The 21214-nt window shown below is 51.1% G+C and overlaps 8 protein-coding genes across 8 annotated transcripts; 4 read left to right on the forward strand and 4 right to left on the reverse strand.

Annotated features, from left to right (window-relative positions):
• Positions 1–386: 386 nt before the first annotated feature.
• On the forward strand, positions 387–1340 carry IAR55_006273 (uncharacterized protein; the record flags this gene model as incomplete). Its single annotated transcript, XM_066949358.1, has 5 exons — positions 387–446; positions 511–756; positions 810–866; positions 944–1211; positions 1282–1340. 5 exons carry the CDS (start codon positions 387–389, stop codon positions 1338–1340), a joined length of 690 nt encoding a protein of 229 aa, XP_066800366.1.
• A 410-nt stretch (positions 1341–1750) lies between these two features.
• IAR55_006274 (uncharacterized protein) lies at positions 1751–2932 on the reverse strand (the record flags this gene model as incomplete). Its single annotated transcript, XM_066949359.1, has 3 exons — positions 1751–2500; positions 2678–2758; positions 2915–2932. The coding sequence occupies 3 exons, from the start codon at positions 2930–2932 to the stop codon at positions 1751–1753; spliced, it is 849 nt and encodes a 282-aa protein (XP_066800367.1).
• Positions 2933–3992: 1060 nt separating this feature from the next.
• On the reverse strand, positions 3993–5123 carry IAR55_006275 (uncharacterized protein; the record flags this gene model as incomplete). The annotated part of the gene is made up of 4 exons (XM_066949360.1): positions 3993–4155; positions 4221–4517; positions 4593–4861; positions 4944–5123. 4 exons carry the CDS (start codon positions 5121–5123, stop codon positions 3993–3995), a joined length of 909 nt encoding a protein of 302 aa, XP_066800368.1.
• A 517-nt stretch (positions 5124–5640) lies between these two features.
• IAR55_006276 (uncharacterized protein) lies at positions 5641–10484 on the forward strand (the record flags this gene model as incomplete). Its single annotated transcript, XM_066949361.1, has 9 exons — positions 5641–5650; positions 5772–5827; positions 5979–6183; positions 6248–6515; positions 6573–7166; positions 7222–7643; positions 7696–10120; positions 10180–10333; positions 10392–10484. The coding sequence occupies 9 exons, from the start codon at positions 5641–5643 to the stop codon at positions 10482–10484; spliced, it is 4227 nt and encodes a 1408-aa protein (XP_066800369.1).
• Positions 10485–11854: 1370 nt separating this feature from the next.
• IAR55_006277 (uncharacterized protein) lies at positions 11855–12495 on the reverse strand (the record flags this gene model as incomplete). The annotated part of the gene is made up of 2 exons (XM_066949362.1): positions 11855–11950; positions 12046–12495. 2 exons carry the CDS (start codon positions 12493–12495, stop codon positions 11855–11857), a joined length of 546 nt encoding a protein of 181 aa, XP_066800370.1.
• Positions 12496–13495: 1000 nt separating this feature from the next.
• On the forward strand, positions 13496–13988 carry IAR55_006278 (uncharacterized protein; the record flags this gene model as incomplete). The annotated part of the gene is made up of 2 exons (XM_066949363.1): positions 13496–13786; positions 13893–13988. The coding sequence occupies 2 exons, from the start codon at positions 13496–13498 to the stop codon at positions 13986–13988; spliced, it is 387 nt and encodes a 128-aa protein (XP_066800371.1).
• Positions 13989–14590: 602 nt separating this feature from the next.
• On the forward strand, positions 14591–15282 carry IAR55_006279 (uncharacterized protein; the record flags this gene model as incomplete). The annotated part of the gene is made up of 2 exons (XM_066949364.1): positions 14591–15013; positions 15190–15282. 2 exons carry the CDS (start codon positions 14591–14593, stop codon positions 15280–15282), a joined length of 516 nt encoding a protein of 171 aa, XP_066800372.1.
• A 236-nt stretch (positions 15283–15518) lies between these two features.
• IAR55_006280 (uncharacterized protein) lies at positions 15519–20785 on the reverse strand (the record flags this gene model as incomplete). The annotated part of the gene is made up of 30 exons (XM_066949365.1): positions 15519–15535; positions 15609–15685; positions 15852–15989; positions 16096–16190; positions 16258–16308; positions 16366–16461; positions 16532–16880; positions 16935–17037; positions 17098–17226; positions 17285–17369; positions 17430–17463; positions 17517–17574; positions 17625–17637; positions 17700–17821; positions 17883–17926; positions 17980–18004; positions 18060–18148; positions 18202–18261; positions 18321–18442; positions 18493–18598; positions 18650–18848; positions 18903–18938; positions 18989–19074; positions 19125–19203; positions 19255–19462; positions 19518–19654; positions 19725–19810; positions 19941–20077; positions 20242–20376; positions 20477–20785. 30 exons carry the CDS (start codon positions 20783–20785, stop codon positions 15519–15521), a joined length of 3225 nt encoding a protein of 1074 aa, XP_066800373.1.
• Between the last annotated feature and the right edge of the window lie 429 nt (positions 20786–21214).

Here is a 21214-nt window from a genome sequence, read left to right on the forward strand (position 1 = left end):
TCCAGTGATCTTGTGCAGCTTGACCGACTTGTGCCGGAACGAGATTTTCCGCCTTTTACGGTGAATAAGTTAATCATCATCATTAGTCAAGATGCATGACTAATAAGAATACCTTGGCTTTGGATGCGGTAAGATCCTCCACCTTTGTGAACAAAGTTGTTCTTTTTTGACGTCAGACGCATCCGGATGATTCACTGGGATTCTGGATTGAGCATTCCAAACGTCTATATAAACGACCATATCTCGAGCCTTCCATCTCTTCCATCTCCATCCAAACAGACCAACAACAACAACAACACACTCCCGACTCATTCCTACCTCACACTTCGAGCAGCACTAGCACCAAATCGAAACACGCACGCACACCCACACACACATCGCCCGCAATGTCTTCTCAATCCATCCTTTTCGTCCTCACATCCGCTGACAAGCTTCTCAACGGTGCCGTGAGTGATCTCTTCCTACAGTCACCTTCCAGAGACGAGAATGACTTACTCTCCTATTGCGTAGGCCACCGGATGGTACTTGCCCGAAGCTGCTCACCCATACTACATCCTCTCACCCAAATACAACATCGTCGTCGCCTCCCCCAAAGGAGGCGCGGCGCCCATCGACCACAACTCTGTCGAGATGTTCAAGGATGAGGAGTCGGTCAAGTTCTTGAGCGATCCCAAGGCCCAGGAGCTCGTCAAGAACACCAAGAAGCTGTCCGAAGTCAAGGCTGAGGATTACGCGGCTATCTTCGTTGTCGGAGGAGTAAGTCGACAACCACCACGATTGCTTGGACATATACTGACTCTGGTCTGTAGCACGGTCCCATGATCGATCTCGCTCAAGACCAGGACCTCAAGAAGCTCCTCGAGGAGGTGAGCGAATCTCTACTCTTCACAGCACAGCAAACGAACACTCGCTGACATATTCTGTATTTTCTCCACAATCGCAGTTCTACGCCGCTAAGAAGGTCGTCTCCGCCGTCTGCCACGGTCCAGGTGCTCTCGTCCTCGCCAAGAAGCCCAACTCGTCCGAATCCATCCTCTCAGGCGTCCAAGCGACCGGATTCGCCAACTCCGAAGAGGCCCAGACCCCTTACAACGATTTCGTCAACATCCTTCCTTTCAGCTTGGAGGACAAGATCAAAGAGCTCGGCGGTGACTACGTCAAGAATGAGGACTGGGGAGTCAAGGTCGTCTACGATGGTGGTGTATTGACCGGTGAGTCTCTGCTCTCCCTCTTGACTTGTTGTCTCGCGACAGCCGCTGATAGCGGTCTGTTGCCCCCCAGGTCAAAACCCCGCTTCGGCTGGACCTTTGGCTGAGAAGCTCATGGAGATCCTAGCTTGAGTGTAACGTCGAAACATCTGTAGACTCTTTGTAGCTTTTTATAATCCGAATATGAAAGCATGAGACGATTCGTATGCATGTGCATGTCTTGTTTCTAGTCACAACGGAGGTTTGACCAGTATTGACCATCGAGGTGTACTCGTTCCACTTCCGAGAACAATCATCGTACTGACTCTGTCCGAAACGAAGCACCTCGCTGGCCCTCCTTTTGGTAGCGGTAACTCTCGCCTCCCGACTCAGTCCTCTACGATCTCATTTCGACTTTCCCTTCTTCTCGCTCTCTACCTCCTACCGATGTCATCCTTCGTTGCGATCCTTATCCCCGTGTATTTCTCCTATCATATCCCTCAATTTCCGCCCTTCTTTCCACCTCGCCGACGTAATTTACTCAATTCACCGGAACGAACTCCTCAACAGGCAGGCCACTGTCCACCGACATTGCGATTTCTACGCAGCCACGGGTCTTCCCACACCCAATCGGACACAGGCTGTGGATCGGACGATTTCCTCACCGGACGTGGGAACAGGGACCCGTAACTTGGCGTGGGGTAAGGTAACGTGATCACTGAGCCCCCGCTATTTGTGGCGGTGGAGGAGGTGGTGAGGGGGGTAAGTAACGTCGATCGTTGAGTCGACATCGTTGGCATATGCATGTGCGCGAGCTGAGGCGTGGGCCTGTAGTATGGATTTGTGGTCGAGGTTGATGACGAGGTGGATCGGACGCTTGCGGTCTGACGATCTCCTTGACCGCTCCCGTTGGTCGAACCTCCTTCTTGACTCTGATGCCTAATTTGTTTCTCATCCTTCCCACCTTCAAAACTTTTTGACTCCAAGGACCGCTCCGCTCCTCTCGCCTGGGCTTCCACCCCTTTTCTCAATTCATCATACCCTCCAACCCTCTCTTCTTCCTCCTTCTTTCGCTGTGCGACCACCCGCTTACTCCTCCTCCTCAATCTCTCCTTCCCGTTCTTAGTCACGTATCTCCCTCTCCCTTCCTTCTCCTCCTGTCGCTTCTTCTCGCGTTCTCGGAGGTCTGAAAGGAGATATAGGTGGACAGACGAGTAGGGGACGACTTGTTGCGATCGGAGGGAATGGGATGGTAGGAGGGGGAGGGAGTCGTGTTGGATCAAGAGAGATGATGAAGGGAGAAGTTCGTGGATCTGGACAGTGTTGATGAGACGTTTGTCGACGATTGAGTACATTGGCAAGACAATGTCATCGCAGTGAGAGGGCATCAGGCGATAGATGGTGTCAGTTATTGACCGATTTTCGAATGAGCATCGTTGCCTCTATTAGCAGCCGACTCTGCTACGCCGCGAATCAGCAACGCCACTCACCCGAATCGCCTCAACCAGATCCTCCGTATTACCAGCTCTGGGCACCCAAACGTGGAACTGTCGACCGCCCTCGTAATCCGTCTGTGATAGGTCAACCAATACGATTGTGATGTCAGCCCCAACCATATCGTTTGCGTTCGTGGAATCATCAGCGGAAACGAGCGGTTCCACCACTGTTCCACATGTCACCATCCGGGTGTTGATGAAAACATTGATTGAAGTGTGAGAACCACTTACTCCTACAAAAATGATCATATCTTGGGAGCAGGGCATCTTGTCGGGATATCGTATCATGGTTGGCGCAGAGAGTGGTTTAAGGTATGATCTTGGTTAGTAGCTGCGATAGCGGTAGTTTATGGGACCCGTCCTCAAGTGAGTGAAGGTAGTGATCCTGACTGTCGAAGCTGGACCACTATGCCTCGAGCCAAAGTGATCGGTTTCGAAGATGACTCGCAGTTGTGGCTCTTGCTCTTGCTCTTGCTCTTGCTCTTGCTCTTGCACAGACACTATGGGTCAAAAACCTACATTGGTCAGGTTGATGTGATAGTGAAATGGAGTAAGAGGTGGATCAAATTTCAGAACTCAAAGCAACAGACTCAGCGAGGAGCGGTTAAGACACCTCTCGGTCAGTAGTGACCACTCCACTCCACTTCTGTGACAACGCAAACAAAGAACAGATCCTGAAACAGAATCATCCCCAGTCTCGATCCGAAGAAATATCGATCATCCCGACGACACACCTTTCAACTGCTCGTCGTCGTCTTGATTGGATGAAAGGGTTCCGGACACAACAAGAAACCTTTGATCGTCGTTCTGTTCGTGCCTGAACCCGGAGCGTGAGTGCAAAAGAGCGGCGTTCGGTCCTATCGATCACGTTCCACACGGACATCATGTGTTGCTGACCAGTCGTGTGTGTCATTGGGTGTATAATGGTGGCTTGCTTGTCTCCATCAGCGAGGTCGGTCGACTGCACGGGTCGATCTGTACATTCGCCCGTCAGCGGGCAGCAGTCGTTAGAATGACATCGACAACAGATCGTCCCCAGCCTGAATGACCTCGACCCCTTTTCCCGAGAGGGTTGGTGATCGACCGAGTCGAGATCACCGTCGATCGCCTCAATCAAGTCGGAATGTGGCACTTGGTATTCAGTGCGGTCCTCTCCTCGTCACAACTTGTATGGGTCTTTTGGTCGACTGTGGGAGCTGCTGTATAAGACGACGTGACCCCGATGCTTGTGAGTGTCCGAATTTGATCTTCTTGCAATGCGGAAGTGTTCAGCCGAAACTGTGTCATTCAACCTGCATACGACGCCCTTCTATGCCTCGTTAAGTTCATTCTCCGCGTATGACAACACGCGATCGACATATTCTCCAAGAACGGCTTTGGAATCAATCGTAGTCCGTAACACTGAACTGTTAGACAGTGAATAGACAACGTAAAGATGCGAAGCGACAAGTGCGTCGAGTGAGGTGGGATGTCTAAGTGATCCATAATGATCAGCTTCACAGAAATCTCCCAAAGCAGGGAATAGGATCCAGCTGACCTTGCTCCTAGAGCCCAATGGCCCTGTTCTGAAAGGATGACTTCGACCGCTTCCAGCGCGTCAACACCTTTTCTCACCACTTCTTCGATATCAATGTCTCTTGTATCGCCTGTTAGAGATGCCGGCAGAGGAGTCGTGAGACCTGCGAACAGTGGTGGAGGCACTGGAAAGAGGAGATGGAATCCTTGTGGTCGGGTAGGGAGAGAAGCGAGATAGGCCGGGAGGAGATGACCCAAGATGAGCTGAGAGAGGGCGAGAGCTCGATCATAGGCTTCTTGAGATGGAAGTCCTTGTAATCTGATCGAGGGCTAAAGTGTCAGCTGAGTTCGACAAAGGTTTAAGTCGAAGGAGACGCCGAAGGACGATGCTCACTCTTTACCTTTGCCTTTGAGTGGATATGTGGCTTCCAACCATCCCCTTACCTCATCAGTCGGAATTAACCTATCTTGACCCGGGAGGTGCAAAGCGGGCAACGTCCCACCAGGAGCTGAATTCTCATTTGACCATTCGCGGAACGACACGGGGACACTAGCGGCTGCATCTCGAAGAAGGAAGAGGAGCTGAGTGCGTAACGAAGCGGGCGACGCAGAGAGCCAGGGTCTGTGATGAGGATGTGATGAGTTTGGCGATGATGGGTGAATCTTGGAGAGTGCGATGGATATCAGTCTTTTGTCCTATACAAAGTGATTGGATCACAATGTTACATTTTGTCGAAGCACTCACCCATAGGACACATGACTGGGGACTCTGATCCCTCACTCGGACCTTCCAGTCCAGCTCGTCTTCTTGCTCAAGAATGACCAAGGGGAAACGAGAGTAGAACGATTTGACCCATGTCGGAGCTGTCCAGAGAGATGATCCCGAGGTGGAAGGAGATGTTTGTTGAGCAATGGCTGGTGTCATGGTGACTAGACGTCTCTATGTAAAGCAAGCACGACGGAGCTGCTGCCTGTCAGAGGATCGACTGTGGTCCCATGTAGATGGAAGGAAAGGTGACTAGTTTTACGAGGTTTGACTTTTGGTTTAACAAGTGGAGGTGATATCTCTGAGTCACACCACAGTCGAAGAATGTATTCAATCCCTCCCCCCATTTTGTTCTCAAGCTCATGGCCATGCGTGCGTTCGGTCCGGCGACTTAGATGACGTCTCTAGGTGGGAATCGCCTGGGGCTACTCTTTCAACGCTATCAACATCATCATTTCATCATTTCCATCACCCCCGCACACCTCCATCCTCCGACTCCTTCCTAAGACTGGCGATCTTACTCAGCTCCCGGACCTCTCTTCCATCTGTGTTCCACTCCACTTTTCGCAACACTGACAAGATCTCCACGGCGAAGACCGAACGGAATTCTTAGCGTACAGCCCCCTTGCTTCGGTGGTCTGCAGGAGACACCTGCCAGCTTTGCAGAGGTTTCAGGATGGCGTATCGTGAGTGCATGCAAGTCCTGTTGGGTTGAGGAGAGTGAAGCTCCTGGTGATGCTTCCTCGGACTACCATTGCCAATAGAAATCGCTTGCTCGTATCGCTGATAACGACGATCCTACAATAGCTGCCCAAGAGAAGCAGTACTATGACCAGTTGTTCGACTTGATTGACAAGGACAATGTACGTATATATGGACTTCATCAATAGCTTCGTCTCGCTAATTCATTCGTCTCCACTATATCGCCATTTCCCGCCGACCCGTCATTTGTCGATTGTCGCTTCACTCGCTTCTTCATCTCTCCATGTTACATCCTTGTTCATCCCGCAACAGACTGGCATCCTCCCTGGCCAAGATGCCTACCCTTTCCTCACCTCTTCCAACCTCCCCACGGCTTCATTAGGGGAAGTGTGGGCTATCGCTGATCCCGAGAACAACGGTTTCCTCACTAAAGAAGGATGGTACAAGGCTGCGCGAGTCATTGGTTGGTTGCAGAAAGGTCATCAGGGTGCTGTGGACGATAGCTTGACTACCAAGCGTGAGTGAGGACTTGATCTTCACAACAACAGCGGACACGTGCTGATCAGCTGTTCAACATGTAGCTGGTCCGCTTCCTACATTTGACAAAGGTCCACCTCCTCCTGCCCCGCTTCCTATTTCTGCGCAGGTGACTGGCCAGAGACCCCATCAACCCTTGTCCACCAACACGACTGGATCAGGAACACTTCCAACGCTTACTCCGGCGGACCGAGCGAAGTTTACACGACTATTTGCAGGCTGTGGGCCAAGTAACGGGCTGGTTGGGGGTGAGAAGGCAAGGGACATGTTTGTGAAGAGTGGATTACCTTACGACAAGCTCGCTCAGATTTGGTGAGTTTCTGCAATAACCGCAGGTCCGTCAGTGTGCTGATTGATTCCACCTTACAGGAACCTTGCCGACACACAAGACAGAGGCTCACTCGACCTTACCGACTTTATCATCGGGATGTACCTCATCCAGAGCTGTATGGCTAATTCAAACCTCTCCTTGCCTCCGACACTACCTCCGGGGATATACGAGCAAGCTGCCGGCGGCAGACCTCCTCCTCCTGTGGGGCCGGGAAGCCCGATCTCTCGTCAACATACCGGTGGAGCTGTTCCCAGCCCTGTTAGACCTCAATACACTGGTGGCATAGGCGCAGGCATTCTCCAACCACAAGGAACAGGTCAGAGCGGTATCCGGCCCCCAGGTACGCCACCGCGATCCAACACCGGCAATCAGACGTTCGCTAGTCCCTCGACCACTGCAACGTTCTCCACTTTACCCTCCACTTCGTCATTCGGCGGACCAAACAGGCAGATGTCAGGATTCACGGGGCAGCAACAGCAGCCGCCTTGGGACGTTACTCCACAAACGAAGGCTACTTCAGATGGATTCTTCTCCCAGCTTGACACACAAGGTAAAGGTGTTATCGAAGGTGACGTTGCGGTACCGTTCATGATTCAGAGTCAATTGGATGAGAATGTGCTCGCAAGCATCTGGTGAGTCCAGTTAGCTTCTTGCAAGATTACGTGGGAACTGATGCTGTTCCGACAGGGACTTGGCCGATATTCGAAAAGAGGGTAAACTCACTCGGGACGAATTCGCTGTGGCTATGCACCTCATCAATCTCAAGCTCGCTGGTCAGGACATTCCCACAACGTTGCCCAACAGCTTAGTTCCGCCCTCACTTCGGGAAGAGTATGGGCAAGGTGCTCAGGAGGTTCTCGCCAACCAGGGTACAAGCAGTGCTACGAAGGATCTATTCGATCTATTCGCCGACGACGAACTAGCGCCAACTCCCAAGCCTACCGCGACCCCTCAACCTGCTCAACAGCCACAACAGGCTCGCTCCTTCCAGCCGACAGCTTTCTTCCCACAACCGCCCCCCCCTCCTGCCAGGAGACCAACAGCTCAGAAAGCGCTGGCTCCGACTCCCACGGGACAACAAGCTGGCGGCTTTGGAGTCCCTCCATTCGGTAAGCCATATCGAGTTTTGCCATGAGAATCTTGCTGACATTTTTGTTCCAGCCCCGCAATCGCGAGGTGGTGATCTGCTTGGTGACGAGTCTACGGAAGCGGCACCCTCATCGGCGCTCGACCACTCCGCCGAGATTGGGAACAAGCAGAACCAGCTCGCGAACACCACCCGAAACCTCACCGAACTCGGAAAGACCCACGCTGATCTTGACCAGCAAGCCAAGAGCTCTGCGGCAGAGCTGGAAGACCTCGAGACGAAGCTTTCGTCGGCTCGAACCCGTCATGAAACAGAAACGAAAGCCGTAGCGGATTTGCGTATCCGCGTGGGTGAACAAAAAACCAGGCTAAAACAATTAGAGGGCGAGGTGATTCGTGCAGAATCAGATCTGTCTGCTATGCGCTCCGAAAAGGATGAGCTGGAGCAGGGTCTTTTGCGGGATAAAGAGGAGATAAGAGGGCTGCAAAAGATGATGAAGGAGGTTGAAGACGAGAAGCAAGGCTTCAAGTTGATTCTGGAGAAAATGAGGAAGGAAGCGAGGCAGCAAAAAGGCATGTTGAGCATCGCAAAGAAGCAGCTTTCAACCGCGGAAAGCGCTAGAGATGCCGTACAGCAGGAAATTAAAGACGCGGAACAGGAGATCGAGGAGGACAAATTGGCGATTCAGACAGCTCATGCCCAGACCGAGGAGGCAGAGAGGGCTACCCAAGCTGCAAAGGCTGCAAAAACCGTTTCGCCCCAACCGATTGGCCCGTTCTCCCCTTCGACGCTGCCTACAGCCTCTAGTGTTGCCCTCCCGGACACGCCCAAGGCTCTCAGTCCTGCGCCCACTGGCGTGTCAACGCGATCAAACAACCCATTCGATCGATTTGTGGGCCTTACCCGGTCAACATCTCAGCAAACTCCAGCTGTCTCTTCACCGGGTGCGCAGACTACCGAAGAACATGTTAGTCCCGGTTTTGGTGTTACCGCGATGATCGGGGCCGCTGCTGGAGCTGTAGCTGCAGAGGCATCGTCTCTTTACGAGTCCGCTAAGGAGGTAGTCACGGGCCCATCCCCCGAGACCGAAGCCAAAGAAATAGAGGACAATGCCAAGGCCGAGGCCGACCCCTTCGGTGCTTCCGCTCCAACGGAAGCAGAGGATATCAAAGTGGAGGCAGGGAAGACCCCAGTGCCCGCCGCAGTGACAGAGGATGCTGATCCTTTCGGTGTCCCCGCCGGCAAGGACTCGACAGACCCCTTCGGTGCACCCACCACTCCTAAGCCTGCCAACCAAGCGGGTTTCGATGACTTCGGCTCTGGATTCGGTGATTCATTCACCGCCGCTCCTCCTTCATCAGAGCCACAGCAGCTCACCGAAGAGCTCCACCTCGCTCCCTCGTCCGAACCTGCACCCAAACCTCCCGCCGATTTTGACAGTGCGTTCGCTGAGTTCGATCAACCTGAGGAAAACGCGCCTCAGGAGCATTTCCACGATGAAGGGTTCCCTAGCGGTCTGCCCAAGTCTGCTATTCCAGCGGATCTAGCTAGCAGACCTGAGGCCGAGAGAACCATGTCAACGCAAGCTGCGGCACCCTCCAGCGAACCTGGTACGCCTATGACTGAAGTTCCCTCAAGCTTCAATGTCTCTCCGACATCGGCCAAGGCGTCCCTCCCTCCTAGCGGTCTGGCAACGGAGGTCAAACCGAGTAATGCGTTTGAGGACGAGGCAGGAGAGTCGTCGGACGAGGAAACGGGGCCTGAGGATCTGGAAGCACCGAAAATGGAGTATAAGGGCAAAGAGAGAGCTTTCAGCCCAGATCCGGAACCTGACGCGGAATTCAAGCCGGAAACGCAGCATGAGCAATTTACCGCTGCGACTTCCCCTGACCCCTTGGCTTCTCTTGCTCCTCCCATCACGGCTCCGGTAACGCAGCCAGGCGATTCCGAGTTCAGCCCAAAGGTCCGACGCAGCGCCCCTCCTCCTCCGGCTACAAAGTCCATCCCTCAACCCTCCGCAGACGAGTTTGATCCCTTCGGAGCCCCTACTCCTGCTCCTGCTCTTGCTCACACGTCTGGTGACTATACTCTTCCACCGGGTGCTGCTCCTGCTACTTTGGGAGGCGCGCCGAAGACCGCCTCATTCGATGAGGACGACTTTGACTTTTCCGATCTCCCTCCTGCTCAAGTGGAACAGTCCAAGACATCTGCGCCCAGTGCCAACACCGGTCCCGCCTTCGATGAAGAATTTGCTGCTTTCGACGACGACTTTGAAAAACCAGAAGTCGGCAACGGCTCTTCCGAGAATTCGGGAGGGTCAACAAGCAAGAGTTACGAAATGGTCAGTCCGCAGGCCCATGGTGCTTATGACGAATGGGGATATGGTGGTCACGCGCACAATCAATCTCAAGGACATGTGCAGTCTCAGCCTCTTCACGGAGGTGCAGGTGCTTTGAGCTTTGATGATGCGTTTGGCGGAGATTTTGAGCCTGCTCCCGGGTGAGTTTGCGGCGTATATTTCCTCAAAGATTGGTGCTGATGACAGCAATCAATTGTAGATCCACCACCCAGAATCAAGAATCACATTTTGCTCCCCCAGCTGGTGCTCCACCCCTTCAAGGTCACCCAGGTGGTGAGAGACTGAACCCTCCTCCTATGCCTGAGAGACGACCCAGCACAGCGCAGGAGGATGATCTTGAAGACGTCAAGAAGGTATGTGAACATCAGTCCATCGCCATTCTCCTAGAGCTGACCTATTCCAATCCGATAGCTTTGCGCAATGGGCTTCTCTCGAGGCTTAGTTGTCGAAGCACTTGCTGCGAACGGCTATGATTTCCAAAAGGCGTTGAATGTCTTGTTGTAGAGGTCGAATGATGAAGTGGGAAAAGGTTCTGCTTCAGGCGATTGAGGGATAGAAGCAAAGTACAGCGATATTAATGAGGATGTGGACTGAATTGATACAGTCAAGAAGGACAAGGATATGAATGAATGAATCGAATGAACGTTTTTGCACGCGCCTGCGTACACTACCTGAGTAGAATTGCCACAGTAGTCCGAATACCTGCAATATATATACTGATCTACTACTCTCATACCAGATGCTTCTTCAGCCTGACGGTAAGCGGATAAGATATCTCTTCACACATTAGTATTCAGCGCTTCATACAATTCATCAGAGCAATCAGGTCTTCTGCAACAGAGCGATACATTCCCCCAGGACTTTCCTCTTCTCAACGTCCTCTCTGGCACTCATTACAGTCATCAGAGTCTCCAGTCTCCCCACAACTTCCACAACTCTCCTACTGGCAGGACTGAGGACGGAGCTCGTAAGGAAGCTGCACGGACCGGAAGTGCAGGATACACAGCGTTTCGTGCGGACGGAATTTCGTTTGAAGAAACATGGCAAGTCGTCGTTCCTGCCTCGGGCATTCAGCACTCATGTAGCGAAGCCCCACAAAGTCTGGTACAGGTAAAGTAATAGGATTGGATTCGAACTCACACACAACGTTCACATTGATCATCACCCACTTTCCGCTCGTATCTCGGATCATTCCCATAGGTCGCCTAAAAATGCTCAGTAGTATTCACGTCAGCCACATCCCATGTACAGTAGTGGCCCATTTCGAACATGACCGATGCGACTGATGTTCAAAAAAGCATATTGTACCTCGAGAACACTCCTAGCACGAAGGACCTTGGCCTTGACCTTGACCTCATGATCCCGATCGTCCGAAGTTTTGACAGATGGCGATAAGTGAAGAAGTTGATCCTTTTCTTTCTCATCGCTGTGGTCCGAGATGCTGTAGACTGATACACTTCGGCGCTTAGTGGGCATCATCAATGATTCTTCCACGAATGAAGGGGATGAACGAGTGAAATAGTCTTGTTCGCTGATAATCGCTTGGAAGATGACAGTGCTGACGAAAGTCGGTTCTCTGGTTCTGAGTTCTGGGTCTGGACCACGCTTCGCATACGATTTAGTTTTGAGGATAGCCTGGTCAGATGAGGCCAAGTGGTACATCGTGCGTCATGGCGACTATGAGCAGACACCAGAGCTTGTAACTTTGGGTTCCTCACAAGGTGAGACACAGGTGATTTGTATTCCATGCAGGACTCAGAATCTGTCCTCCTCGGAAATATCATTACTCGAGTGGCACCAACGTAAGTTAAGTTACTACCTGGATCTAGACTTTCTGACTATTCCTGTTCTTTTTCTGAGATTGATAGCGAGCTTCAAAGGTTGTTTGTGAACTGGATGAAAGCATTGTAGAGACTCCCCCTGCCGTCCTTCCTGAGCATTTGCCTCTGTTGAGGCTTAGTGAGACCGGTCTATGGATACAAGTATCGTCAGCCCAATAATTGGAAGAAACATAGACTGCCATGGAGAACTACAGTATACTAGTCGGACGGAGACAAGGACTTACCACAATCTCCAAGTCAGCCTTGCTCGCAGTCTCAAGGCCAAGTTGGAAGATAGCTTGAGCCAACCTAGCCTTTTTGGAAACCACCCCGTTCGGAATGAAGCTGTCCGAAGGAGGTTGGTTGAGATTGGGATTTCCGGCGGGCTGCTGATTTGCCCCGGTAGAGCTGGCCGAGCCGTTGTCAGGAGTAGCAGGCGCTCCCACTCGCTTATGGTATTCCTCGAGCCTTTCGGCCAATGATGGTCGAGCAGGTGAGGGTGGTCGACTCATGAAATGCTCGCTATTCGTATCGTCGGACTCGACCTCGTCCCCCGATTCGACTTGCATCTCGTGGCTGACCGAATGATCGGCTTGTTCGACCTTGACCTTCTTCTCGACCATTTTGTCTGAGTAGTCATCGAGGTGCGGAAGTGTGGACCGTTTCGAGGGCATGAACTGAGGACGAGATATCATCAGCCAGTGTCGAAAACGCTTCTCAGAACCCAAGAACACTCACTGATCAATACAAATTTGAATCAGTAAGTTATGTGACTGGCCACTGGGGCAAATATTGGTTTACTGTATGATCGAAGGGAATTTTTCTGCGAGGTCGGTAAAAAAGCTCACAACGGTTGAAAGAGGGGTTCTTATACCTTTCAGAGATACTATAAGTTAGAGGTGATATGCTCACCTCATCACGTCAACTCGTCATCTGACATGTGTTTCGGCTATACCATCGTAGCATGACTCGTTTAGCCGAGGTAGATGTCAGTTTATGGAGAACCAGAGAACTGTGTGAGGAGAGAGAAGAGAAGAGGTCAAGTGGCTTGTGTGTGAGCAGGTCTGTGTGGTACGTCCGTGTGTGTGTGTGTGTGTGTGTGTGTGTGTGTGTGTGTGTGTGTGTGTGTGTGTGTGTGTGTGTGTGTGTGTGTGTGTGTGTGTGTGTGTGTGTGTGTGTGTGTGTGTGGGAGTGGAGCGGTAGGCACAATCTACTCATGGTCCTTTGGCAACGGTAACGCTGACGTCTTCTCACCGGATGAGGCATAGCTCCAACAGCCCACGACATTGGCCCATGTGCTGATCCGCACTTGCATGGCTGCCCCTTGGTGTCAGGAATGTCGGGGCGAGCTCATGTCCGAGTAGAGAAAGGGGGAAAGGAGGCGATGTGTATGATGACTTTTTCTAAACTGACATGACTTGCTCTCTCTCTGCCGTACCACCGCACTTCACGATTCAGAGATCCGCTCTTCCTTCCAGCTTATTTCTTTTCGCTCACTAACTGTCACCCATTTCTGACTTTTCTTTCTCGCAGTGGGAGCACCTCGACTTGAGTTTCACAATCTCGGTGAGTACGTCCTTGTCAGTCGTGGTGGCAGCACGGCACATCGCGGTACAGTACAGGTACCATACAGCATTGCGCAAGGCTGACGCCATTAAGTTATCCAAGTTCACCAGAGCGATACGCTTTTCCAGAATGGTCAAACGAGAACTCTCCGTCGCTCCACTGTCTGACGCCAGCGACACCGGCTCCCAAACGGCTTCTCCGACCCCTGCCGCCCTTGGGCACAGTCCACCTACCAAATCGAACATGGAGCCGGGACACACCCCTTCGCCCAAGGACAAGAAGTCGCCAAACAAGAGACCTCGTACTACTCCTGTCAAGTCCGAGGGTCTCGGTGCAGCTTCTTCCGATCGTGGCAAGCTGGCGGAAACTATCATCAGAATTGGTATCGCAGCGTTTGACAAAAAGGATTATGAGAGTAAGGTGAGCGCATATCATCTCGTGGTCGAAAACGTGTTATCGAATTACCTCTGCTGGGATGATCGAGTGGGGCGATGTGCTGATCTGTTGCTTTAACGTTACACTGCAGACGGGTGTACCGGCATCCAGACAGAAAGACTGGCTGCGAAGTGACGGGAAAGGCTCGCTGTACAACGCTTTGATGGATGCTGCGAGGTCGCTCTAAAGTGACGGATAAGAAGAGAGAGGTGAAGCTGAATCAGAATCATCGGCGAGAGAAGAACCTAGTCTATCTATGTACTGTATGCTCGCTCGCGGAAGCGGTTCTGCTGTAGGAGACCATGTCCACGGACATTCTCCGAAACGACACACACCGCCTTACTCGTACGTTTGTGTTCGGCCACCTAGAAAATGCGATGATTGTGTAGATGTACCCGCACCTCCAGACTGATTTCGAACGCAGCAGAGAACGTCTACAGTGGAACAGTCACATCCAAGACAGGTACACGTAGGGTAACTAGAGGCATAGAGCTCGAGAAACGACGAGTTGCCACGGGACACCATATCTTGTCAACCAGGTTGTAAACTTGACGACCACCCAGTGTGGGCCTCTGTAAGGTATGGATGACCCATCCTCTACACTCATAGCAAATTCGTTCTTCACCTTTACTCTACCCTTCGTAGACCTCTTCCAAATATCGACTTGCTACGTCTCTATTCTCAGCACAACGGTATTTGTAAGTCCACCCTTACCATCCGATCGATCTCGTGTAAAAGATTTGCGCAACGAAATCCTAGGGGACTGACACAACGCTGTCGTCAGCCATCATGTCCACAATCGCCCCGATGCTCCTCTCCGCACCAGCTTGCAAAAAGTCCGCAGAATCGACCTTCAGCCCCTTGCTCCACTCGAACTCGGCCACTAACACCGATAGCGATATCGATATCAAACCCACCATCTCCACAACCCCTTCTCCCAACAAGAAACAAAAAGCCATGGAAACGCCTAGCCCGAGCGAGGTCACGGCGGAATACGAACCCGACGATTCTTTCGATTTCGATATCGACCTCAAACCCGTCTTAGCGTCCACTCCAACCAAGAGCAAGACGAACGTCAGGACCAAGAACACTAAAGGTAGTCGGGCAAAATCGAGCGCTTCGAACGGAGGTGGGGGTGCTAAAGCGAAGTTTGCTGAGATGATCATCGACGCGGGGTTGAAAGGCGTTGATAAATCCCGAGTTGAGCAGGAGGTGGGTTGATGGATGACTTCTCAACCTACACAATCTCTTTGTCTCAACGTGGACTACCCTTCATTACTCATATTGCTGCATTCAACTGGGCAGATCTTATACCGGTTGCACTCTCCTCCATTGTTTCAGATGCTGTAGAAGAAGGTTTGTCTCGCTGATTCTGGTTCTTGCCACAGACAGGTCTCACCAAAGCACAGCAGATCGAAATGCTCAAGAAAGGTCGTGGCAGCCTTTGGAAAGCTCTTCATGGTCACGCGTCGACACTTTAGTCCAATATCTCCTCGAAGCTCACTCGGTACAGGCGATGGACTAACTTATACAGCAGTTGGTCAAGCAAAATTTCATCGTGGAGACGCGGTATTCTATTGAAGACGGTATATCTCTGATAAGCATGTACATGCAGAGTGTTTCGACTTGCGGGGTATATCTAGCTGCACTATTCTGTATGTATGTACAAAGGTCCTATATGCACAACAACATGGATTCGATCTTGCTTGTTGATGCCTCATTTCGGCTTGTGCGCTGTTTGCCCACATCAGTCAAAGCTATACCCTTGGCGGCACCTGGCGTCCAAATTCGCATGGATACAACTTACCATCCTCATTCATGAGCGTGTCCTCCTCCACGCACTCAATCACCCAGCTAGGCAACACGATATGTTTTCTCTTCGGCCTGTACGAAGAACAGAAAATTAGCGTTGATTCTTCGCCCAGATCCACACGACGAATCTCCCATTTGCTGCAGATTTCTTGCAAACGTCATGACCAGCTACACACGAGCCTCTCCTGCGAAATCCCACAACGTGCCGCAACACCCAATGACCGAGAGTGCCACTCACTTCGCAGTGCTTCTCACCAATTCCGCGTATCTATCCGAATCCTCATCATCCATGATGATGTGTGTCAGCTTCTTATCGTTGATGTCCGTGACAATTCGACCACCGTTCTCGCGCAGGAGTTTCTCGGCAACAGTCAGTCTAGAATCGATGCCTCATCAGTTCCACACCTGTATGAATTCGTCCCCATCACTTTTCGCAGCTGTGTCTGTCCAGGAGGGAATGAATGCGGAATCGCTGGATCTACCTTTTCGCCGCCTCGTTTGGTGGAGACGACCCTGTGAGTCCATTCTTCTCTGCGTTTTCGGGCGTGTCCATATAGAACACAAGATGAAAGAAGGTCTAAGATAATTCGCCAGATCAGCTTTAAGTCTTCATGTATTGCATAGATCTGGAAAATCGCTCCAACCTTGTCTTCGTCGTAGTCCATAGCATCTGGATCTTCACCCATGCCTTTGTCCTAAATTCATAATAAATTTGTTATCTTCGAAACCATTGCAAAACGCTGTTCACTCACCTCTGCCACGTCTACGCCTCGCACAGGGAAAAGACGGTAGTCTTCATCTGCTTCCGTCTCTGATTCATGTCTATCTTGCTCGCCATCATCTTCTCCCTTGATCGATCAATAGCCCATTAGCGCCAATCGAGATGGACCACCCATGCTCGTAGAGATCTAAACTCACTTTGAAGACCGTCGCACGTCTCTCCGATTCCGAGTCAGTATCACTCTCCTCTTTGATTGATCCAGCCCGCGAAGTAGCGGCCGAAGCGGTGGGGACAGGTGAGCGATGCAAGCCCCATTCCGCTTCCATCTCCCTCTGATGTTGGGTTTTGCTTCTATCATGGTTGTCCTCGTCACCCTCCCCTTCAGCCTCACTGTGTTTATCTCCATCCTGGTCATCCTCCTCTCGATTTTCAGCATCACCTTCGTGACCTGTTCGATCTCTCACCAGGGACAGTCGATCGATCTCGTCTAAGGTTTTATTGAAGTATCGATCGCCTTGCGCTCCTTCTGACGCGTACACCAGAAATCTAGCAAGGTTCCGTCAGCCAAGCGCACATGTAGCAAGATAATGGCTAGTTCACTCTTCGATCAATGGCAGAGGTCTTCGTCTCCCGATACTAGCGAAGATCCACTCGGGCTTGATCACGCTGACATCTTTGTTCTTTTGCGCCCGAACGAGAGGACCTGTGATGGCAAGTCAGACAAGGTTTGTGTGTACTGAAAGTCGAACAGAGACCAGCTCACTTTTTAAGTCGGGGGATATGACCAAAGCCGACAAGTCTACCAGCTGCGCCTGGGTGAAGTCTGCTCCGTGCTTGTGAACCAGTGCTTCTAATTCGGCTTTCGAATGTGTTGCGGTTCCCTTTGGTATATCTGTACATGCTCAACTCTTGCTCTAGGATGCTTGCACTACAGCAAGCAGCGGACTTACAGAATGTGAGATTTCCAAAGATATTGCTCTCTACTTGATCGTCAGACAACTTTTGTCCTCGGGCTGTTGTCATGAGTTGAACTTTCTATGATGGTAGTCAGCTCCCGCACGCAACTCATACAACCGAAATCTGCTCTCTGTTTACCTTTTTGGGCATGACCTTTCGTCGTTTGCGGAATCTGGTCGACGAGATCAGCGCGTCTGAGAGATCACCTGGAGTGGACGAACTTACGATCCTCCTTCGGCATCTGCGTACCGCTTCTTCGGCTTGTTCAACAAAGCTTGGAACTCTGCACATGTTCAGCTGGACACCAAATATCGCCCGATATCACCGACTTACCGACGACACTTAGCTAAATCGGCTGGTATCAGCCGCAAGTCACTCTGCTGACCCTTTACTCAAAGTGCCACCTACACAGTTCCACATGTCCCTATCCTGACTATCGTCCCCCGTTGGATGCTCTCTGCTACTCTTGTCCCAGTAGATATACCTACATCGAGGGAATCGAAGGGTATATCCTGCGCCATAGTTTCCCACTGTTATACAGTCAGGATCAGAATCATCTCTTGCCTGCTACGAGAACCTTGTGATGCCTACCAGCAGGTACAATTTCCGACGCTTTCACCTCAACAACGAACGAGCTGTGAGGACACTTGCTTAGTGAGAGCAGATAGGTACAAGACGAAGCACTCACTTCTCTGGATCAATGTATACGTCCGCTGTGCAAGTAATCAGTAAGACATGTTAATCGCTCTCATCCTAGAGCATAATTACGTTTGTCATCCACTCCAGTAGGTCCAGTTGTGATCCATCTGGGTGGATCGCCACGGTCAAAGGGCTTCCAATGATTTTTGTGCTTGTTCCTACACTATTGTCAGCGTTGATAACTAGCACTGTTTACGCCGAGGTAGCTCACAAGATCCATTCGTAGTCCTCGTAGCTCATACCAGAACCCACTGACGCAAATGTCGTGAATCTACACGAGTCAGATTGCGCGGATGGGAAGAACAGCAAGGCACTGGCCGACCGACTCACTCTGGTGTCTTTCCTGACCCGTCGTCTTCCTGCTGAACTCGCAAACCACACAGGAGACTTGATATCTTCCCTGTTCTGCCACCTTTCCCCCACCATCCTCCAAGTACGAGCAAGTCCAGATTCTGTCACGCTTATCAGTGCCATCTCACACAGTGGTCAGGTCAGACTTCACCTCTCCCATTTGATCCGAGTACTCTGGCTTAACTTTGATCCAATCTGCTCCCCTTGAGTTGGTTTGATAAATGCAATCGCTCCGTTTCACAACAAGACCCTCTCCTCTACAAGATCAGGTGAGCGGTATTCACAGTCTGACACAAAGAGTTGCTCACTTCGACTCCAAGATCTGCTCTAGCATCTCTCTGATATCCTTGCCCGTTTTGCCTACCCTTTCTTCCGCGAATTCTAGACGACCTTTGTATTGAGCGAGATCGTTGAAGATCGGACCGGTCTTCAACAGTCGCTTTCTTTCACGTAGACGTCTCCCAGTGAGACAAACGTCATTGACGTACAGGATATCGAATATCTTGACTGGTTGCATACAGGGGTGATCAGCAGTCATCAGTGGTGAATGAACGAACTCACAACAAGGTCGAGGGGCGTTCTCATCGTTGACGCGGTCTTTAAAAAAGAATCAGTATCTATCCATAGTGTTGATGCGTACAGCTTACCTCCGGCTGCTGTTTTGAGAGTGCCAAAGGCAAGGTATTTGTCGACTACGGGGTCCCAGACCAGCATCTCGCCATCGAGTATAATGCTGTAAGGATGTTAGCTCGCCGCAGACCAAGAAAGCAAGACTAAGCTTACTTCTTTACTTTCTCGGTGAAAGCTCCGGCTATGTGCTGTGTCAAGGAACCTTCACCGATGTGCGCGCCATACAGGTACGCTGCACTTGTGTCAATATGCAGTAGATCAGGGATAGATGGGATCCTCTCACTGTAGTCTTTCGCCTTTCTAGAGCAGTAAAACCACTGCGCTCCACTTCCCCTCATGTGCAATTGCATCCTTTCGCCGTCCAGCTTCTCTTCCATTACAAATTCGATACTGGGACCTCCCACGAGCTTGGCTATCGCTTCGTGAGAGGAGGAGGGAGATCGATAGCATAGCTGGGGAAGGAAAGATCGGAACAATTCAATGTTTGTTTGCTGAAAATCGGAGTGTCAAAATGAGATTAAAGGGGAAGGACAGTGGTACGCTCACATGCTTTTCCAACCTGATATCTGGTTTGTACAAAGTCCAGCATACCCGTTTGAGGTCAGAACAGACGTTGAAAAGGTCGGCAGCGTCGGGATGGAAGCATGCGAATACGCCCTTCTCTCTGATAGAAATTCTCAGGTCTGCGACGCCGAATTCAGGTGTTCAGCTGATAGATACTTACTGCAGGTGTTAAGCGGCATGAAACCTCACCTTTCAAGATGATGCGGATGATCCACTCCTGTTCTGCAGCTGTACATTGCTGATTGATCTTTCTCAAGATGGGTACATAGTCATTCCTGTCGTACCAAACATTACCATCAGCTGAACTGCCGTGGAAAGGCGGCGCACTGCACAGTGAGGGCGGGGGGAGAGGCCACCTCCTTCATGAAGGAAGAGAGGACGATGATGGCACAATATTCAACGCACTGCTTCAATCGACCTGTTGCCAGTTGATCTAATAAAGCATTGACTGCTTCGATTGACAATTGCCCTTCTTCGACTGTCGACCTGGCAGCTATTTCGTGATAACACACCCGAGCGAAATCACCAGAGTGCGATTCGGCCTGACTCAAAGATGACATTAGCATCGGTCAAGCGATAGATTTTCAGCACTGATGAAAGATGACGGCAAGTTCCAGCTATTGAAGCTCGTGACGGGGAGGGTGCTTGTTGACACAGTATGGTAATTTGATCTCTTGTGAACGGATCAAATGATATGTCAACTCACCTGGCCGTCTACGGGCTGCTTCCACTTGATCATCCTTTGAGCAGCTTCGCTGTGCTTATCCAAACCCAAAACTTCGATATAGCATTTCGCCAACATTGCTTCTTTTAGATTGTACACTGGGCGCTCGCGATCTCTCTACAGACAGTCAGTTCAGCACTGACATTACGTGTCATCGGTATGCTTGGCATTCTGGCAAGGTTGTATACAAGGCGAGCAACGCTGTCCGCTCACTCACATCGGGCAACAACAATCTGATCAGAGGATACATATCCCAGCCGACTTTCACCCTCCACAAGTCCATGAACCGACCCAGGATATCTTTCCGCTTACTGGCTTCTTCCGTCCGCAACCTGTCCATCATGGTACACAACAAAGAGAAATGTGGTGTGGAATTTCGATTGATACATTCTGCAGGACGTTCGAGTGTCGAAGGTGGAAGTGTAGGTGGTTCGGGTTGTGAGGCGGGGAGGAAAGCGGCTGATGATGAGTCTGCAGGCAGTTGAGAAGCTGGAGGAGGCTCATGACGATGCCAATGGGAGGGCATGACGCTGAATGAGATCTTCGCCCCGATGATTTGATGTAGAAAGAAGATAGAGGTTGAATGCAAGAATCCAATTCACGAGTGACGACCCCGATCACTGTGCCTGGATTCCAGCCGAACCAAACATGCCGCTTTCCCACCTTTTGGTCCCGTTGCGTGAATTTGGATGGATTGTTGTCATGATGGTCAATGTGGCCTCAGTCAATGAGCCCTATCACACAATGGGACAGTACGATATGGGGAAACGATGATAACAAGGATAACGAGGATAACGAGGATAACGAGGATAGCGAGTATAGCAAGGAACTTGACACCGATATCTAGAAGGGCTTGTAGCAGTTCTAGATAGACTGAGGTACCACAGTGATATTGTTGAACGATGAGCAAGGTACTGGGTATGACTTTCAATCAAGAAATCACTAGAGAAAGACT

The sequence above is a fragment of the Kwoniella newhampshirensis genome, chromosome 13 (genome assembly GCF_039105145.1).
Source record: "Kwoniella newhampshirensis strain CBS 13917 chromosome 13, whole genome shotgun sequence".
NCBI lineage: Eukaryota > Fungi > Basidiomycota > Tremellomycetes > Tremellales > Cryptococcaceae > Kwoniella > Kwoniella newhampshirensis.